Source organism: Delphinus delphis, chromosome 1, assembly GCF_949987515.2.
Source record: "Delphinus delphis chromosome 1, mDelDel1.2, whole genome shotgun sequence".
NCBI classification, from domain to species: domain Eukaryota; kingdom Metazoa; phylum Chordata; class Mammalia; order Artiodactyla; family Delphinidae; genus Delphinus; species Delphinus delphis.
The window spans coordinates 706,395-724,276 of NC_082683.1; the positions used below are offsets into that span (position 1 = coordinate 706,395).

Genomic DNA, 17,882 nt, shown 5'->3' on the forward strand with positions numbered 1-17,882 from the left:
AGGCAGGAGCACTTCCCCATTTCAGAAATGAGAAAACGGGGGCTGTGGCTTCCTCCATCAGAGCCTGTTGTGCAATCTCCCAGCAGGCCCTGGGCCCACTCCGGGGATTGCGGAGCCTCCCAGTCACACCCCGCAATCCATAAGGCCAGTGCTGGGAGGGGCACTTTAGGGCCTCCCGAAGGTTCCTAGAGGAGATCTTGCTTGGGCTGAGGGCCAAGGCTGAGCTGGAATGAGCCGGGCAGTGGTGGGGACAGGGAGGGGTCAGCAGCAGGGATGCAGGCGGGCGTGGGGGTGGGAGATGGGTGCCAGTCAGGCCAACGTGGGCAGTGGGATGGGCAGACGATGCCGGGTCTGCTTCAGAGGGTCTGTGTTCAGGAAAGGCCAGAGGTGTAAACTTCCCCAGTGCCAGAGGTGCAGGACTCTCTTAATTTGGTATTTGTTTCTTTGTGTTCTTTTTCTTAAACATGGCTCCCCTACTGTTTAAGCTTTAGACCCCCCAAAACCTGGACTCCTACTCTTCTGAGGGCTGAAAGATGGGGGACCACAGAGGATGCAGTGGATAGGGCTGCCTCTCCAAAGCTGGACTCATTCAGGAAGGGAGGTGCCCTTGGATTTGGGGTGCAGGGTGTGGAAAGGGTTTTCCTCTTTGGGGTTCTGCTCCCAGCTCTTGGGGAAGTAGGCCTCAGCTGTGCCTGCTGGAGGGGAATGGGGTAGAGGGAGGCTTCCCAGCACCCAAAAAAGGAAGTGGCCAGGGGCCTGGGTGACAGGTGTGGCCGGGAGGCACCGAGGCTCCCTGTGGACAGGGAGTGTCTCAGGCTATCCAGAGGCCACCTTCCCCAGTTCTGGCCTCCAGCCAGCATGCCCTGGACAAGTCCGGCCCCTTCTGTCCCACTTTTCCCAGCCCTCCCCAGGGGCCAGTGTCCGGAATCACGGACTTGGCGGTCTCCTGGTTGGGCTGGCTTTGGGATCGGGCAGCCCCTCTTCTTGCCGGGCCACTAAGTGCCAGGCGCACAATACTGCAGGGAACAAACCCTCCAGGTGTTCGGGCGGGGGCACGGCCTGCTGAAATCCAGGAAGAGGGCTGCCAGAGGGTAGCTAGGCTGAGGGAACCTGGCGGGCGGCGGGAGCCTGGGGGTGGGGGTGGGTGGGTGGGGGTGTGTGTGTGTGTGTGTGTGTGTGTGTGTGTGTCTGTCTCTGTCTCTGAGAGCGAAGTCGTGTGTGTGTGTGTCTCTCTGAGAGCGAAGTCGTGTGTGTGTGTGTGTGTGTGTGTGTCTCTGAGAGCGAAGTCGTGTGTGTGTGTGTGTGTGTGTGTCTCTGAGAGCGAAGTCGTGTGTGTGTGTGTGTGTGTGTGTGTGTGTGTGTGTGTGTGTGTGTCTCTGAGAGCGAAGTCGTGAGCAGCCCTTCCCTGCTCTAGCACCTCACAGACGTGGGACTCGCCAAACTCTCACAAGGTGTCTAGGAGCAAGTGCTCTTGTTGCAGTTTTCACACGGGGAATCAGAGGCACAGAGAGGCCAAGTAACTGGCCCCAGATCACACAGGGAGGACGTGAAGGGGCAGAATTTGGCCGAACTCCAGGAGTGGGGAATGGTTGGGGGGAGACAAGCAGAGTGGTGTGGGTGGGGTGGCCTTTTCCTGCTCTCACACATTAGGAGGAAGAGGAACCGCTGGGGTGGGCAGGGGGGCGCCGAGGACCCCGCTGTGCGCTCTGCGTGAAGGGTCAGGCATCATGGGTGCTGGTGCCGGGTGGGGTGGACACCTCGAGTGGACGTGAACGCTGGGTGCTGGAAGAGGCGAGGAGACCCAGCATCGGGGTGCAGGTGACCCTAGAGCTCCCGCAAGGCCCCAGTTCACGTGTAGCTGCCGAGGGTCTGGCGGAGCGTGGGCATTGCACCTGCAACAGGTGTGCTCACCAGAGCCAGCTGCCACCTCAGACGCTAGGGGCGGAGGCCAAAGGAAGGAAGGTGGAAGGGCAGGCACCCTGGAGGAGGGTGGGCCAAGGAGATCATCACTTCCCGGGTGCATCCAGGCCCAGGAGGCTGAGGGGTCCCAGGCTTCAAGCGTGAAATCCGAGGCTCACGCCAGGCAGCGCAGTGCGGAACGCGCTTCGCTTCACACCACCGCCTGGCTGTCCTCTTAGTGCCCCCGGACACCTATTTTCAGTGACCACTTTGCTGAGAAGGTGGGAGGGCGGCCTCGAGGCCAGCAAGCAGAGGGGCTGAGTCTCAGCTCCCCTGGCCCCAGCTCAGAGGGCACCCAGTCTAGCCAGCCCTTGCTGAGGCTCCTGTGCCCACGCCATGCCCCTCTGAGGGTGGCCGACAGCAGATGTGTCCCTGTGCCAGGATAAAGGCTTGCTTCCTGACCCCAGGAGACCCTCCCTCCCAAGGACTCAGGCTGCCAGCCCAGGGAGCACCTTAGATGCTCTCTGGCATTTTGAGACAGCTGGCAGCGTTAAAACGTGCAAAGAGCAGATTTATTCCAGAGAGATGCGGGGGAGGAGGTTGAAACCGGGCGAGCCCACTGTTCAGGCTGTCAACCGCCGGGAGGCCGCGCCCATGGTCCTTGTAGGAGAGACCGCTGCCATCGCGCCAGTCCCACCCACCCCTCCCCACGGGCAGGGCCAGGAGGACCGACTGCCTGTGTCTTCCTGACAATTGGAAAAGGGAGCTTCAGGAGGGAGTACTTCCCGCTGAGAGCAGTCTTCACTTACTTATGAATCTGACCCGTGGGAATTACCAAGTTACCTTTCATAACCTTACACAGAATACTTCGGACTAAAAGAAAATCACATCCTTTAGCACGAAGGCACAGAAGGCAGGGCTGGGGTCCAGGGAAGCGGTGGAGTGAGAGGCTTCCTCACTGACGTGCAATGAAGTGTTTGCTTCTCGTGGGTGTGGGGCAGATGCTCATTTTTTCTTGCAAGATGCAGGTCTTTTCATTCGGACAAAGATGAAAACTGTTCTATCATCTGAAGGGAAGTATGTCTCTGGAGTAACGTCCTTAGTATCTTAGGGAGGGAAGAGTAGGGGAGGGCCACCAGTAGGGGCAGAGGCTCAGAGAGGAGAGAAAGGTCGGACAGCCACTCGGGAGACTCACGCTGCCGGGGGATGAGAGGACCACGGTCTGGGTGGTGACAGGGGGCCAGGGCTGGTGGCATGCTGCTGCTCTGCAGGCCCATCTGAGGACCGGCCGCTCCTTTCATGGACTCTCTGTGAGGGGGACAAAAAGTCACATGGGCAGAAGAGGGGGCAGCCAGGGGAGGGCAGCTGCCCCCCAGACACCGAAACAGCCCCACAAATGAGCAGCCACGCCAAAATCCCTCATGTCAAACTGCTTTATTACATCTTAAATAACAGTACAGTGAATATAGGATCTATCTTGCATCCAGCTTCCTTGCAGTACACTGACTTTAAAATTAAATACAAAAGGTGAGGGACAGGGTGCAGAGAGCTCTACAGGGGTGCCGAGGGGGGTAGGGCCGGGGCCGGGGGGGGGGTGCTTGTCCCACTCTTTGCGGGTCCAGGGCACAGGGCACACAGGATGGTGCAAACACAGGATGGAGAAGCCGCTGCTGCCTCTACGGGAGTGCTTGGTGCGGGGAGGAGGCCTGCGCCGTCCCAACGCCACTGCTCCACACTGGACACGCACAAAACCAGGGACGTCTGCATGTTAGAAAAATGGTCTGCCTCGGTGCAAAAGGCTGGTTCCACGGGAGAGCCGGGCTGTGAGGAATCCACAAAGGGAGGCCGGGGTCTCCATTCCCTGTACCACCCCGCCCCACCCCCCAATTCCAACAGCAATCGTTTGGAACAGGACTTGTTTTTAAAGGAATAAAGAAAACAGTGAATATCCCGCTAGGTGAGTGTGCAGAGCCGCTGGCTGCACGGCTTCCGATGCGATGCGTGTGCACAGAGGAGCAATGGTTACAGCTTTAAAGAGGTTATTTCTGAAAAGAAAGAGAACATCTAAGGACTGAGTCCTATATGCACTTTTGAGCATTTCTACAGCATGCGATTCTAAGAGTAAACCCACCCGATATGGCAAACGATCAAATTTTTTAAAATTTAACTTAGAAAGTTTGAGATCATTATTTTCAAAACATTGATTTGTACATTGTTTCATACACAAATAACTGACTGACTATCCAAGCACAGGACGGGCACCTCGCTTGAGAGCAGAGGCTCCTGACGGTCAGGGTGGGGCACAGGGTAGTGTCGCGCTGTTGCTGTTGTATAAACTTCCCTCCAACTTCACAAGGAGACCCAGGGTGAGATTAAAAACTGAACTGAGAAGGTAGAGAGAGCGGGTTGGGGAGCAAAGGTGCCTAACTGGTGTTCACTGTTCGTCCACGGCGCGTGCTCTGTTCCTTGACTTCTCAGCATCACCCTTCTATGCCGTGTGTGCACACAACGATCATGTGACACGAGACGAAAAGTAAAAAAACTAGGGACTAAATTTACATCATTAACAATTCCAGAGAGGCTGCACTAGACCCTCTTTCTCTGTTTAACTACTGAACAGAAAGGAATATATTTTAAGAAGGAAATATGAATGTCTGCAAAATCCTGTTACAAACACAATCTGAAACTTAGAATCAATTACAAGATGAAGTCCTCAACTTGTTCGCCATGAACATCACAAAACAGGATCACTGATCTAGAATTCAAAGAAACTAGTAGAAAAGTGTGTCTGCCTTACAATTACACTCAAGTTTACCTTCTGGTTAACATTTTTATTATAGTATTTCCTTTTAAATTCATTCAAGACAAAAAAAAAAAAAAAAAAAAAGAAAAACAAACAAAAAAAAGAAAAACAAAGACAATGGTCCCGGAAGGAATGCACGATTTGTTTTAGTTTACAGCACAGAGATTCTTCTCTTAATGGGAATTGTGCTCTTGGTTTCAGCAATAAGTGAAGGGAAAAGGTCTTGCCCTTTTGAAGTTCTGAGGGGTGCAGGGCATCCGCGTTAGTAGGGGTGGATTGGAAATGCTATCACTGTAACGCTCCAAGGTTGGAATGGTCTTCCAGTCACAGCGGCGTCCACCTGCTGCTTTAAACAGAGTTTAGAGAAACATGAAGAGAAACGGACACCCTGGTGCAGGTGCACAGTCAGCATGATGGGTGCACCCGCTCGCGGCTGAGGGCACAGGAAGTGCTCCAAGCTGACACCAATGCTCACGTGCCCACAAGTCCAGATCAACTACATCCAAATTAATCTTAGAAACCCCGACCCACAATGTCATACGTAGAGCTACAAGCAGGGAGGGCACGGGGCTGCTCCTTACCTGTTGGTGTTAGTTCCAGATCTTGAGGAAGCTGTCCCAGGACCCTGTTGCCACGGCCATCCCGTCGTCAGTCACCCCCAGGCAGCTGACGCGGTTGTCATGCCCGGCCAAGACCCCTGGGAGCAGATGACAGCACGGTCACCCCTGGATCCAGCCACTCCCTGAAGCAGACCCAGAAGCCCCCAAGGTTCAGTCCCTGCCAGGCCTCAGTGGTGAGGAAAGGGCACCAGGAAGGAGAGGAAGCCTGGTCAAGTGGAAACTAAACTGAAGCTCATGCCCACACTTGTCCAAGGCGAGGAAGGGTCAGCGTGCTCCTCTCCCATGGTGGACGTGCCCACGGCCGCGGGAGGGATTCACACAGAAGGAAAACACACTGGAGAATCTGGCAACGTGTCTGTTATCAAGACACGTGGATAACAGCATGACAACAAGGAACACACACAACTGAAAGGCACTAACACACACACTGAACAACCTAGGGCCTCTTGCACCGACTCCTGAGCACTCCCGACGGTAAAATGCTTAAATAAAAAATGGAACAGGGGGCTTCCCTGGTGGCGCAGTGGTTAACAATCTGCCTGCCAATGCAGGGGACACGGGTTCGAGCCCTGGTCCGGGAAGATCCCACTTGCCGCAGACCAACTAAGTCCGTGCACCGCAACTACTGAGCCCACGCGCCTAGAGCCCGTGCTCCACAACAAGAGAAGCCACCGCAGTGAGAAGCCCGCGCACCGCAACGAAGAGCAGCCCCTGCTCGCTGCAGCTAGAGAAAGCCCATGCGCAGCAACGAAGACCCAACACAGCCAAAAATAAATAAATACATTTATTTAAAAGAAGCAACAGAAAGCACAACAAAAATACAGCACAACAGTGAAGGCTGTAGGCTGTTCTTCATTTGTTTGTGATGCCCGGGGCCTGGTGCAGAGCACAGAATACAGAAGGCTGGTGATGGACGCTGAGGGAGGGCCTTTGGGATATCACAGAGTGAACCCCGCCCCCCAAGACAGGCAGGGCCTCCTGTCGACACTCAGCAGTCATCAGCCAAAAGTTCCACATTTTTCCAGAGGAATCCGAGCCACATCTCAGAGCACCCCCATGCGCCTCCTGCACTCCTCTGAGTGTCAGCAGGCACTGTCGGGGCAGAGGCCGCGGGCGCTGGGGGCACGTGGGGGAGCAGGAGAGGCAAGAGGGGCTCAATGCAGAGCGGGAAGCAGACCCACCCAGAGCGGGGGGCCACGGGCTCGGAGCCACGCTCCCCTCCCCACCCTCTCCAGCACTGAAGACTCCATGAGCTGATGCTCATGGAGCATTCAGGCGCCTGAACCCCCGTCTTCAACACTGCAAGTTCTCGTCTTTTGCACAACCTGCGTTTTAATGCACTTGGGAAGGACACACCTCTCGCCTGCCTTTCACGTGTGAGCTCCAGTCTGTGCTTCCAACAGGCCCGATGGGAGGGGGGCCGTGAAGACCACGCGGCTGGCCCGTTCCTGCCCACCGTGTGCGGCCGAGAGCCCGCCGCCACTGGCCTGCCTCCCGTCCCCCTGCCGGGCCCACACGTCTCAGCTCGCGTCTCAGCCGGCCAGGCGCAGCCGCTGCCTACCTGCCCTGTCGGCCTTGAGGGCGTCCCAGACGTTGCAGTTGAAGTCATCGTACCCCGCGAGGAGGAGGCGCCCGCTCCTGGAGAAGGACACGGAGGTGATCCCGCAGATGATGTTGTCGTGGGAGTAAGTCACGAGCTCCTGATCCGCACGGAGGTCGAACAGCCTGCAGGTAGCGTCGTCCGAGCCAGTGGCAAACGCATTGCCGTTTGGAAAGAACTGGAGAGAGAAAGCGAACCAAGATGATTCGCAAATGCACAGAAAGAAATACTGTGAACGTGAACTGCCCGACAGCAGAGCGACTGCGGGCCCCGCACGGGGGTGGCGCAACGTGCTCGTCCTCCCCAGAGCCGGCTTCCCCTCCCCATTCGGCCTCCCAAAGGAGCAGCGGGAGAGTGGCCACCACTGACGGGCTGGGCTCCCTGCAGGCTGCTGGCAGCCAGGCTGAACCCGAGGAGGACGGCTCCTCGCGAGACCGGGCCCGCCCGTCACGGTGCCGGGGACAAGGGCAGGCTCCCTCAACCGCCGCGCCCCGCGCGCCCCCGCAGAGCTGGGCCAAGGGGCTCAGCCGCGGCGCTGCCCGTCCCCTGATGGGGGAAGCCGCGTGATACAGTCACTGGTCACCCCAAGGCCGGGAGATACGCCAGGCCTCAGCAAGGACAGATCAAGTCACAGCTAAGTCTCCCACAGGGCGTTTTTTTCAATTTGACTGTATCTGCATAGAAAAGAGAGACCATCTAATTCTGAAAACATCTTCAAATTTGACGATGCAGCCCGTGGCTCCAGAGAAGGACTCTAACTTGCTAACGGCCGGCGAAGGGCCCCCGACCCGCACCTCGGACCCCAACTCACACAGATGGCGTTGATGTCGGACTCGTGGCCGGTGAAGGTCTGCCGGCACATCCCTTCTCGCACGTCCCAGAGTTTGGCTGAAGCATCGCAAGCACCAGAGACAAACAGTCTGGTGTCCGGGGCGAGCGAAAGGCTCATGACGTCGCCGGTGTGTCCAGTGAACGTGGTCGTCTGCTGGCCGGTCTCAATGTCCCACAGGGCACTGGAGCAGAGCAATGACAGCGGTCACCCCACTTGCGCAGGAGACTAGTCCTGTGACAAACGGTCCTTCAAACCCCCCAGGACGGCAGTAAACGTCTGCACTTAAGGCAACTCTAAAACCTGTAATCCGACTTTGTTTAGAAGGGTTTGTTACAAAGCAAACGAATAAACGCAATGAACAAACACAGTACAGATGAGCACACGCCCACGGGCTTTACGGTAACTGTGATTTCCACGTCAACTCAAACACCAACAAAAGAGGGAGCCCGAGTCCCTGTCAAGGAGGGATGCATGCGGCCCCCCGCGTGGGCTCAGCGAGGGGCAGCAGGAAGCTCCCGGCTGCCATCCCAGGCTGGACAGAAAACGCGCTCCCTGCTGCTGCCAGCTCCATGCCTTCCAGGGTCCCACGGGCTGGGACGAGGAGATGACGGCCCTTAACTGGGGTCACTCAGCGGTGGCAGAGCTAAGCTCGGGCCCACAGCCGTCAGCTTGGGTGGCTACACGGAGGGCAATCAAAGGTGAGACACAGCAGCGCCGCGAGGACAGCGTGTGCTGTTTCTGTGCTTCACCCACAGAAGCAACGCCACCGGAAGCCTCGCAGAAAACCCGGCTCAGCCCAACCACCCAAATCCAAGCGTGCAGGGCCCCTTGCTAGGGCCTGAGGGATGACAGAAGGAAGCAAGACATTCCCAGGGTCTGAAGAACATCCCTCATGAATGAAAAAGCTTTCAAAAGTATCTTCTAATACAGAAATTCTTCCCCAACTGACAGTCCAGACAGACCATAAATCTTCGGTGAACCTCTGGACATACATAAAGGACACCTCAGGAAACAGGACCTGGCCGGGGCACCCCTGCCCACTGTGCGGCCCGCTGGCTCCTGACTACCACACGCCTCCAAGGACCAGAATAACCCACGAGGAGAGTGTAAGCCTAACATGATTCAACTACCTAAAGATTTAAAAAGATACGCTTTGGTGCTTCGAGTGAAAACATTACAGAGCTTTACGTGGTCTATCCGAAAGTAAGGGGAAACTCTAAAAATTAATTAGTTGGATACAGCTCACGTGAAATTGTGACAAGTGGCAAGTTTTTTAAAGCTGTGCTCGGAGTCCACAGTGAGGCGGTGCTCACCTTAGCGAGGGACTAAAGCACACCCACTCCCCCAGGTGCTACTAAAGACGGCCTGCAAAGGTAAAATCTGCAGGGGGGAGAAAAGCGGGCATTTCATGCAAAACTGTAGTTTCAAAATCAGTTCTTTGCTGTTCAAAATCCAACTCTGAGCTTTCAGATCTGCACAGCGCACCACGAACCCACCCACCACTCACTGCCACGTGTGTCTGAAGCCGCCTGGCCATTTCCAGTTAAAATGGCCTAACTGAGAACTCCCCTGCGTCTCGAGCTACGGGCCAAAGCAAGCAGCACGAGGACAGGTCTGGCGCGCAAGTACTCACCAGGTGGTGTCTCCAGAGCTGGTAACAATCTGATTGTCATCCAGAAAACGGCAGCAGGACAGGTAACCTGGAAAACAGAGCCACACGATGGCCCCAGAATTCGAGCCCCCGACTCTATGATCTTATAAATGGAAGAACACGTTGGCAGAACAACTATGGCGGGAAGGTCCACAGCAAGGGAGACAAATACCTCGTCCACCACCCCCGGCCCCTGCCGTGTGTGCTGCGAAGAGGAAGAAAGCAGCACGGACAACACGCACTGCCGGGCAAGAGTCAGAGCCCCAGGCCCACAGGACTGGACTCCGGTGAGCACGGCGCCCCAAGAGGCTCGGGAGGCAAGTGCACCTGTCCGCCCCTGCCCTTTTGGACACGTCGGGAGGAGCAGGGACGGAGGGTCTGCAGGGGCCAGAGCCAGAGAGGAGGATGGGCGTGGGGGTGGGTTTGTTTTCTACGGGACAAGTGCTGCTTCTGTCTTAGTGTAGGTGACCCTGAGAACTGCACGTGCAAGGTAAGCACACCTGCCCCCAGAGGGCCCAGGGGATGGTGGCAGAGCAGCTCCTGCCCCCAGCAGGCCGGGCTCTTGCCAGGGAGAAGCATGCCTGCCAGGTCTTCCCAATCCACACCAGAGCCACGTGTGACGCTGTGTGAATCAGTAAGATCAAAGACAAAATACAGAGAGGAGGCCCACTGAAGGCTGCTGATGTGTAAAGTATAAGAATATTGGGAAAATAAAGCACTTATCTAACATATTACTGTACTGTCTCCCATAGAAAAAACAGAGAGAGAACCATTTCAAAACAGCAACGACGTGCCTAGACAAGGACCTGTGGTCAAGTGCTCGCTGGAGGCCACGTCCCGTCCACAGGACACCAGGGACCACACGGGCTCTCTTCCCGCTGAGTCTCAGCCTAAGTTCCGCTCCGAGAACAGCACTTACTTCCTGGCACACTCTCACCCTCGCTCAAGCCAGCCTTCTGGGAACCAGCCCTGGGACCCTCACACCCGCCATCACAGCACTAGCCTGTCTGACTTGGGATCCCAGCAGACAGGGAGGAGCGTCGTGGAGACGGCAGCACCGCCTGGTCTCACACAGGGCCATACAGGGGCACACCTAGGTCAACAGCACGAAGAGACACGACCTCAAAGATGACCTCTGTCCCACCTTGTGCAGGCGGTGGTCCAGCCCAAGGGAGTCCACGAGCTTCCCGCCCCAAGGACCAGAGGCTGCCGGCTACAGCCTCGGCTCTCGAGCACTAGCAACCTGCTCTGGCCTCTTCAGGGCCTCGGATGGTCAGCACACGTCAGCTGGCTGACCCTCAGGGGCCAGGCAGGCTGTGGGAAATGACCAAATCTACAGAACCACACATGGTCCCTGGGGACCACAAATGCTGTGAAGACCCCAAGACACATGCAGATGAAGAGGAGGGGCGGGGCAGCACACACGGAGCCCGGCCTGGTCCTGGGCGAGGGCGTCTCAGGGACCTGAGAGACTGCGTGTGGAGAGCACTGGGGTGGCTTTGGTGTTCGTTTTCTAACTTCCTGTAGTTTGAGCTTTCAAAATATACACAGCTGACCCTGAACAACATGGGGGCCGGGGGTGCCAGCCTCCTCGAGGCTGGAAATCTGCAGAGAACTTGGAGTCGGCCCTCGTGACAGCGCTTCCTCAGTCTCCTTGGGGACGCTGCCCACCGGGCTCCTGTGTGCTGTATTTGGAGACAAACCTCAGGCGTAAGTGCACCAGTGCAGTTCAAGCCTGCGTGTTCAAGGGCCAACCCTAGCCAAATACTACTTTTCATTAGACAAAGTCAGAGCTGCTGGCTCACGACTCACTTTTTTGGTCTCTGTATTTTGTACATCGAGGGAAAAAAACAATAACCAGGTGGATATTATATTTTTTACAAAAATCTTTTTTCCTCCCAGAAAGAAAAGGTGGAAACCAGCTTTTCTTTTTATATTTATTTATGTGGCTGTGCCGAGTCTTAGTTGCGGCACGCAGGATCCAGTTCCCTGAGCAGGGGTCAAACCCAGGTCCCCTGCACTGGGAGCACGGAGTCTTAACCACTGGACCACCAGGGAAGTCCCGGAACCAGCTTTTAAATTAGGTTAACAAACAAGTACTGAGCATCAAGACTCAACAGCCCTGAGACGGGAGCTCACCAACCATGAACACCAGACCGTCCAGCCGGCGGGCTCGGCAGCCGACCCCACAAGCCCAGTGTCCCAGGAGGCCAGTGACGCCCCCTGTGCACGGGGACCATGAAGGGGCACCCGGGCTCCGGGGAAGCCTGTGGGGCCGTTCTGGCTGGGAGGTGGGCAGTGGCTTCAGAGTAGGCCCGATTCTCAGCGCAGCTGCTAACCTGCAGTGCATGTTCCCGTGAGCTGGCTCACGAGCCCCAGGCTTCCCAGAGGAACTGGGATCATTCTGGAGAATTATCGGGAGGAACGGAGCTGTCTGCACATTTCAGTTCTCAACGAACGGTGGCAGTTACTGTCTTTGCTTATATAAGAGCGAGCAAATTCCCTGAAGGGGCCGTGTCAGTGTGTGAGTGTCCTCAGCAGAAGGGGGGCTGGCCCAGTGGCGCTGCTGCCTTACGAAGGCCTCCAGAGGGGCAGGGAAAACAGACCCTGACAAAAGTGGGCACCAAGTGTGGAGGTGCCAGGCCTCACGGAGACAAGTGGCTGCGGGACACAGGTGCGCTGGGGACAGCCTGGCGCGGGGACGAGCTGGCAGCAGTCCAGAGGGGAGGAGGCTTGAAGTGAGGCAGGGCAGGCGCTCAGGTCAAGGACCCGTGGGAGGGAAGGGGGACGGTCTCATGACAGGGTGTCGCTGATGGGAACCTGGGCCGGAGAGGCAGACAAGCTTACCTCCTCATCCAGAAGGCAGCTGCGCCAGACGGCAAAACCAAAGACCAACGTGCACAGACACGTGAGCCGCCGCGAGTGCTGCCCCGAACCAAACAGCGCAGCCAAGGGAACTCATCCCAAGAACACGGTTATGGCCTGAGAAGTCACTCCTCTGCAAGAACAGTATTTACAGCCACAACACGCGCACTAGTGACAAGCCGGGAACTGCTGCAATGACCGACGACAGAGACAAATCGGCGCACCTTACAACGGAACCCTCTCCACCTCTGCAGGACAACGCTGCAGTTCTGGATGGGATTAGAAGTTAAAAACACAGAAGAAGAAATGTTACTTTCCCAACTTTCTACGGTGAATCACGCTGGCAGTCTTCGCCCAGCCAGCACCTGGGGGAGGCGGGGGCAGCTGGCTGGGTGGGGAGGGAAAGCCGCCGATCAGCTCGGAGGTGCACAGGGGAGCGGAGACCCGGAGCAGAGGGTGCGTTCTCTGAGCAGCTCCGTGAAAACGAAAGAGAGACAACGAAGTAACATGAAGGCCTGCGAGTGAGGAAACGCCACCCCAAAGAGACAAACCCAGAAACTGCTGATGCCAAAGGACAAGCACCCAGCAGCAGGCCGGGTGCATCCGTCCACCCGGAGGTTCACGCATCCTCTCAGGCTGAATGCAGGCACAGCCAGGACCTGTGGCCAGCCTGGGAGAGGGGGCTCTTGCTGCTGGGGGGCTGAGCCGGCTGGAGGGAAGCCCAGAGGGTAGCTGAGCCGGCGGCGCAGTCCGTGAGGTCAGGAAGTGAGCAGTGGGATCTGAGTTTCCCAGACTGTGACCACAGAAAGCCTAAAACTGCTGTCACGTTAACTAACTGCCAAAGAACAGGGCGCCGCAGAGCAGCACAGTGTGGCCCGAAGCAGAACTGTGGGACACGTCTTTCCTCCCAGAGCGGGGCCTGCTGGCGCCTGTCAGGAAAGAAGCAACTAACAGGCCAGGGGGCCCGTCCACTGTGCTTTCACGTGCATTCAAGCCCCGGGTAGCATGGACAAATCATCCCTGAAAACGAAATTTCAGCCACCGCAAGGGCTTCTGGCAAGAGTACAAGGCAGTCATGTCACCCCCAGGAAACCTCTGGCTCAATTCTTGACCATGGTGATCTCAGAAAGGGTAAATGTGTCTGCACCGCGATGGGAGGTTTAGGAAAGGAGAATGAGCTTTTAGGGTATTACTAATTTCTCAAATATACAATCTAATGCCTTTGTATTATTATTTTCACCAAGAGAGCACTCAGCAAGTTTTATTCTATACGTAATATATTCACAGCAACAGCAATAATGATAAATGTTCCGTCTCAATCGTTGTGAATTCATTCCATTAACCATTTCCAGAGGGCATCCTTTACTCCTTAAGATAGAAACTTAAAAGGCAAAACACCAGAAGATAGAACGCCATCTGATGTTTGCTCTCTCAAGTATTGCTAGCGTTTCCAAAGCCTGGGTGGCCAACTCTAGAGAAGGAAGCTTCTGTTTGTTCCATATGGGCCCTTGTATTTTCTGGAAACAACAGCAACACAAAACTGACCACCAAGAGCCTCTCTCCTGAAACTGAGCGCAGAGGCTCGACTCCCGCCCTCACTCCATCAGACACCATCTGAGGGCTCAGGGAGACCGCTGAGAAGAGCACCAAGGTGGGTTTTCTGCGCAACTGAGTTTCTAAGACTCTACGACAAAATGTCCCAACCATAGCTTAACAGAGAGCTCTCAACTTAAGGCTCAGGCCAGAGAGAGATGCCTGAGTGATGAGCACTAACGTCATCAGACGGAGGCTTAGAAGGACTGAGACAAGATGCAGACCGCACATCCTCAGATCTTGAACCCACTAACCATTCACACCTTTACCCCCTGACTAAAGTGAGGCTATTTGAATTTACCAAGTTTTAACCTTTATTGATTTGAAGCTGAATTATGTATCATGTCTGAAGAAAGTCACAAATACTCTTAAGAGGCCAGATGTTTAAAAAAACACCACCACTCAACTCCCAAAGAAGTAAAATTTCATGATACATGAAGGAAACAAAATTTCGAAAACATTCTAGTACTAGATTTATTTTTTTGTTTCAGCAAATAAAGTGTTAAAAAGATTTAATTAAAAATGGAAGTCCATACACTGAATCTGATAATAAGGGATCGATAAACAGTAAGAATGTGTTTTTCAATGTGCTGTGAGTTCATCAACGCTATAAGCAAAGTGGTTTAGGAAGGGTGCTCACTGGACAGAACCCCCAGTTTACAAGGATGGGGCAGGCAGCCTAGGCTGGGTTCCGAGAAGGGGGGTTCCCACCCCCAGGAGCAACCTTCCCACAGAAACCACCACGAGCTCTGGACAAATATAAAAACAAAAACCTGAAAGCACTGGAAGCAGAAGCAGACAAACCGGAGGGGAGCCTGCACTTGGGAGAAGAGAAAGGCACTGGGTGAGCTTGTTTTTCAACAAGCTTGCTTGTCCTGTGCCTGAGGGCAGGCCGCCTCTTGCAGCCACATCTCAGATGCAGATCTATGGCCCAACCTTCTTGAACAGCCAGTAAATAGGGTTCTGGTCAACCACAACTGGAAAGTGCAAGAAGGAAACCTGGAAAGGAGAAAGCCACAGAAGGCCCTAAAAATCACACACCTACTGCCCCAACATCCGTCCAAACCACACAGGCAGGACAGCTGCTCCCACACGGCTGTGTGGCTGCTCCCAACGGAACGAAATGGCAGGGCTTCAGGGGAACAGAGTCTGCACAAAGCCCAGGACACAAGTCAAAATCACTAGATGTACCAAGAAGCAGGAAAATGTCGCCCATATTCAAGAGGAAAGAGCCACCAAGACCAAACCTCAAGGGATTGGCTGCTGGAACTGGCAGGTAAGAATTTTAAAGCCAGCTCTTGGAACTCTGCCCAAGGATCCTAAATATGCTCGTCACAAATAAACAGGAAACGTCAGCAGGAAAATAAGAACGATTGTTTTAAAAAAGCAAACGAATTCTAGAACTGAGAAACAGAACATCTGGCATATACGGCTTGCTGGGTAGTCTTAACAACACACTGGAGGTGACAGAAGTCACGTGTACTGGAGGACAGCTCTGGGGAAGCGGGAGACGGAATAAACAAGAACAGAACCATAGGGACCTAAGGGACGATGCGAACATGCACCCACTGGAGCACAAAAAGAGAACAAAGAACAGGAAATGGATTTCTAATATTTCCCAAATTTAGTGAAAGACAAAACTTTACAAATTCAAGGCGCTGAAGCACAATAAACAAAGAAAGCCACTCCAAGGCACGCCACAAACTGTCAAAAAAGCAAAGAAAAATCTTAAGAGTGCTGAAAGAAAATAATACCGACCCAGAATTAAATCCATCCAGCAAAAACTTCTTCAAGAATGAAGGATAATCGACATTTTCAGACAAATGAAAAGAGACAGAATTCACTGCTAGGAGACCTGCACTCACAGTAAGAAACGGTAAAGCAAGTTCATCAGGCTGAAGGGACCCCGAAAAAAGCTCACGTGTTCAGGACGTGATGGTAAAGATTTGAGTGAAGGTAAAAGGCGATTCAAACTTCTTCAAGTGGCTACGAACACTTAGAGGAAACAAACAGAACAATATATTGTGGGGCTTATAACACGTGGAGACGCAACGCCTACAAAACTTCATAAAGAACGAGGAAGGGCAGAAAATGGGCATTTACGGCCACAAGATTCTTGTATTTCATTTAAATGGATACAGTATAACTCTGAGTGCACCGTGAAAAATTATGAATGTACACTGCAATCCCTACATAACCCTTTTTTGGAGGTAACCAGAAAAGCCAACAGATAAAACTAAAATAGAATTCTAAAACATCAAGTAACCCAAAAGAAGGCAGCAAAGGAGAGCACACCATAAAGCGAGAGAGCCAAATCCCACTGCACCCACACTGCATGAAACAGAACCCCATACTATTCGAAAGGCAGACACTTAGAGTGGATAAAAAGAAAGAACCAAGTGTGTGCTGTCTCTAAGGGGCTCTGTTTATAAATACAGTTAAGTGGATGGGAAGAAATACACCATGCAAACAGTCGGACTAAGACGGCTGGAGCAGCTACGTCAACATCAGATAAAGCCGACTTGCCAACACAGAAGGTTCTGAGAAAGAGGGTCACTTCATCAGGAACGTACGACAGTCATGAACATGCCTTCTACCAACAGAGCCTTCTACCAACAGCTGTGAACAGTGTCAAAGTCCTGCTTTGACGAACACGCTGAGAACCTGCCCCACAGCCTGGACTCCCAGGCGCGTGCAGCGTGTCATCCTCAGACCACCCGCTCCACCGGAAGCAAGTCTCCATAAATGTGAAAAACTGAACTGGTACAGAACATCTTCTCTGAACATAATGGCATTTGATTAGAAACCAATAACAAGTTATCAAAAGGGTATTAAAAATGTTTCCCACTGAATGATAATACAGTTAAAGCCACGCTTAGAGGGTAATTTATATTTGAAAAAGTAGGAAGATCTAAGTTTCTACTTTAAGAAGATAGAAAGTTAAAGAAGGAAGCAACCCCAAAGCAAACAGGAGCCAAAATAACACACCACCCCCAACGCATAGAGCTGGCTACGTTCAAAAGCACTGAGCCTGAGGACTCTGTTCTGCTTCCTGTGCAACAAGAATGCCAGTCATTATGAAGGATGCTAAGAGATCAGTAAGGGTGTCTCGATATGTGGGTAAGTACGTGTGTGTGCGCACAGGGAGACACGTGCACGCTTGCACATGTCTAGATTAGGAACCCTTCTGGAAACGCACTCAGGATGGAAGGAGGTTCAGAAGGAGGTAACGCCTCGAACTGCGTCCAGCTGCTGCGGAGCGACCTACGTTCCCAAGATCCTTGACAACAGCCACTGCAGCGACTTATATCCAAAGGCTTCTTACTGATACAGGAATACCAAGGCCTGTGTTTGATTTCATTTAAGAGTATATCTGGCCATTGATGCAGCCAAGCTCATTAAATAGTTGTTGAGAAGGGGTGAGTGTCCACAGCATGTAACTCCTGCAAGGCACACAGCGCATAAGCTTTGAGGTTACTGAGGAGAACGCGTACCTGTGTGTCCAGCCAGTTCACGACTCACACGTACATTCCCTTCACGGGTTTTCAGATTGTAAATGGAGCAAATGTTATCCAGGCCACCGCAGGCCACATAGTTGCCAGAAGGGGCATATGCGCATGTCATGACCCACGAGGAACGCAGAGGGATGGCATGAACCTAAATGACAAGACACACGTGATGCAAGCACGCTCAAGGTCACAAACATTAACTACTGACATTTATGATCCTGCTTCTAGTCTTCAACTTTCACTGCACAGCAAAACAGTGGCCAAAATTATTCTGAAAATATTTTATATGTGTGGGCAGTCAGATAAAGTAATAATTTAATTAGAAATCCAGTGCTGCACACCAATTTAATGTAGGTTTGTTGTTTTTTTTTTGCGGTACGCGGGTCTCTCACTGTTGCGGCCTCTCCCGTTGCGGACCACAGGCTCCGGACGTGCAGGCTCAGCGGCCGTGGCTCACGGGCCCAGCCGCTCCACGGCACGTGGGAGCTTCCCGGACCGGGGCACGAACCC

General features: G+C 53.8%; 1 protein-coding gene across 4 annotated transcripts in view; it reads right to left on the minus strand.

The window, feature by feature from the left end:
- Window positions 1–3,318: 3,318 nt before the first annotated feature.
- The window catches only part of GNB1 (G protein subunit beta 1), a 92,240-nt gene continuing 77,676 nt past the window's right edge, over window positions 3,319–17,882 (minus strand). For 2 of the 4 annotated variants that reach the window (XM_060013111.1, XM_060013083.1), the window contains 6 exons: window positions 17,358–17,520; window positions 9,388–9,454; window positions 7,734–7,935; window positions 6,884–7,100; window positions 5,284–5,399; window positions 3,319–5,045 (listed from right to left, as the gene is read on the minus strand). In XM_060013111.1, coding sequence (XP_059869094.1) covers window positions 5,293–5,399; window positions 6,884–7,100; window positions 7,734–7,935; window positions 9,388–9,454; window positions 17,358–17,520 — 756 coding nt within the window. In that variant the 3' untranslated portion in view covers window positions 3,319–5,045; window positions 5,284–5,292. Of the gene's footprint in view, window positions 5,049–5,283; window positions 5,400–6,883; window positions 7,101–7,733; window positions 7,936–9,387; window positions 9,455–17,357; window positions 17,521–17,882 lie in introns of all 4 variants that reach the window. The other 2 variants (XM_060013101.1, XM_060013092.1) reach the window with 2 other exon arrangements.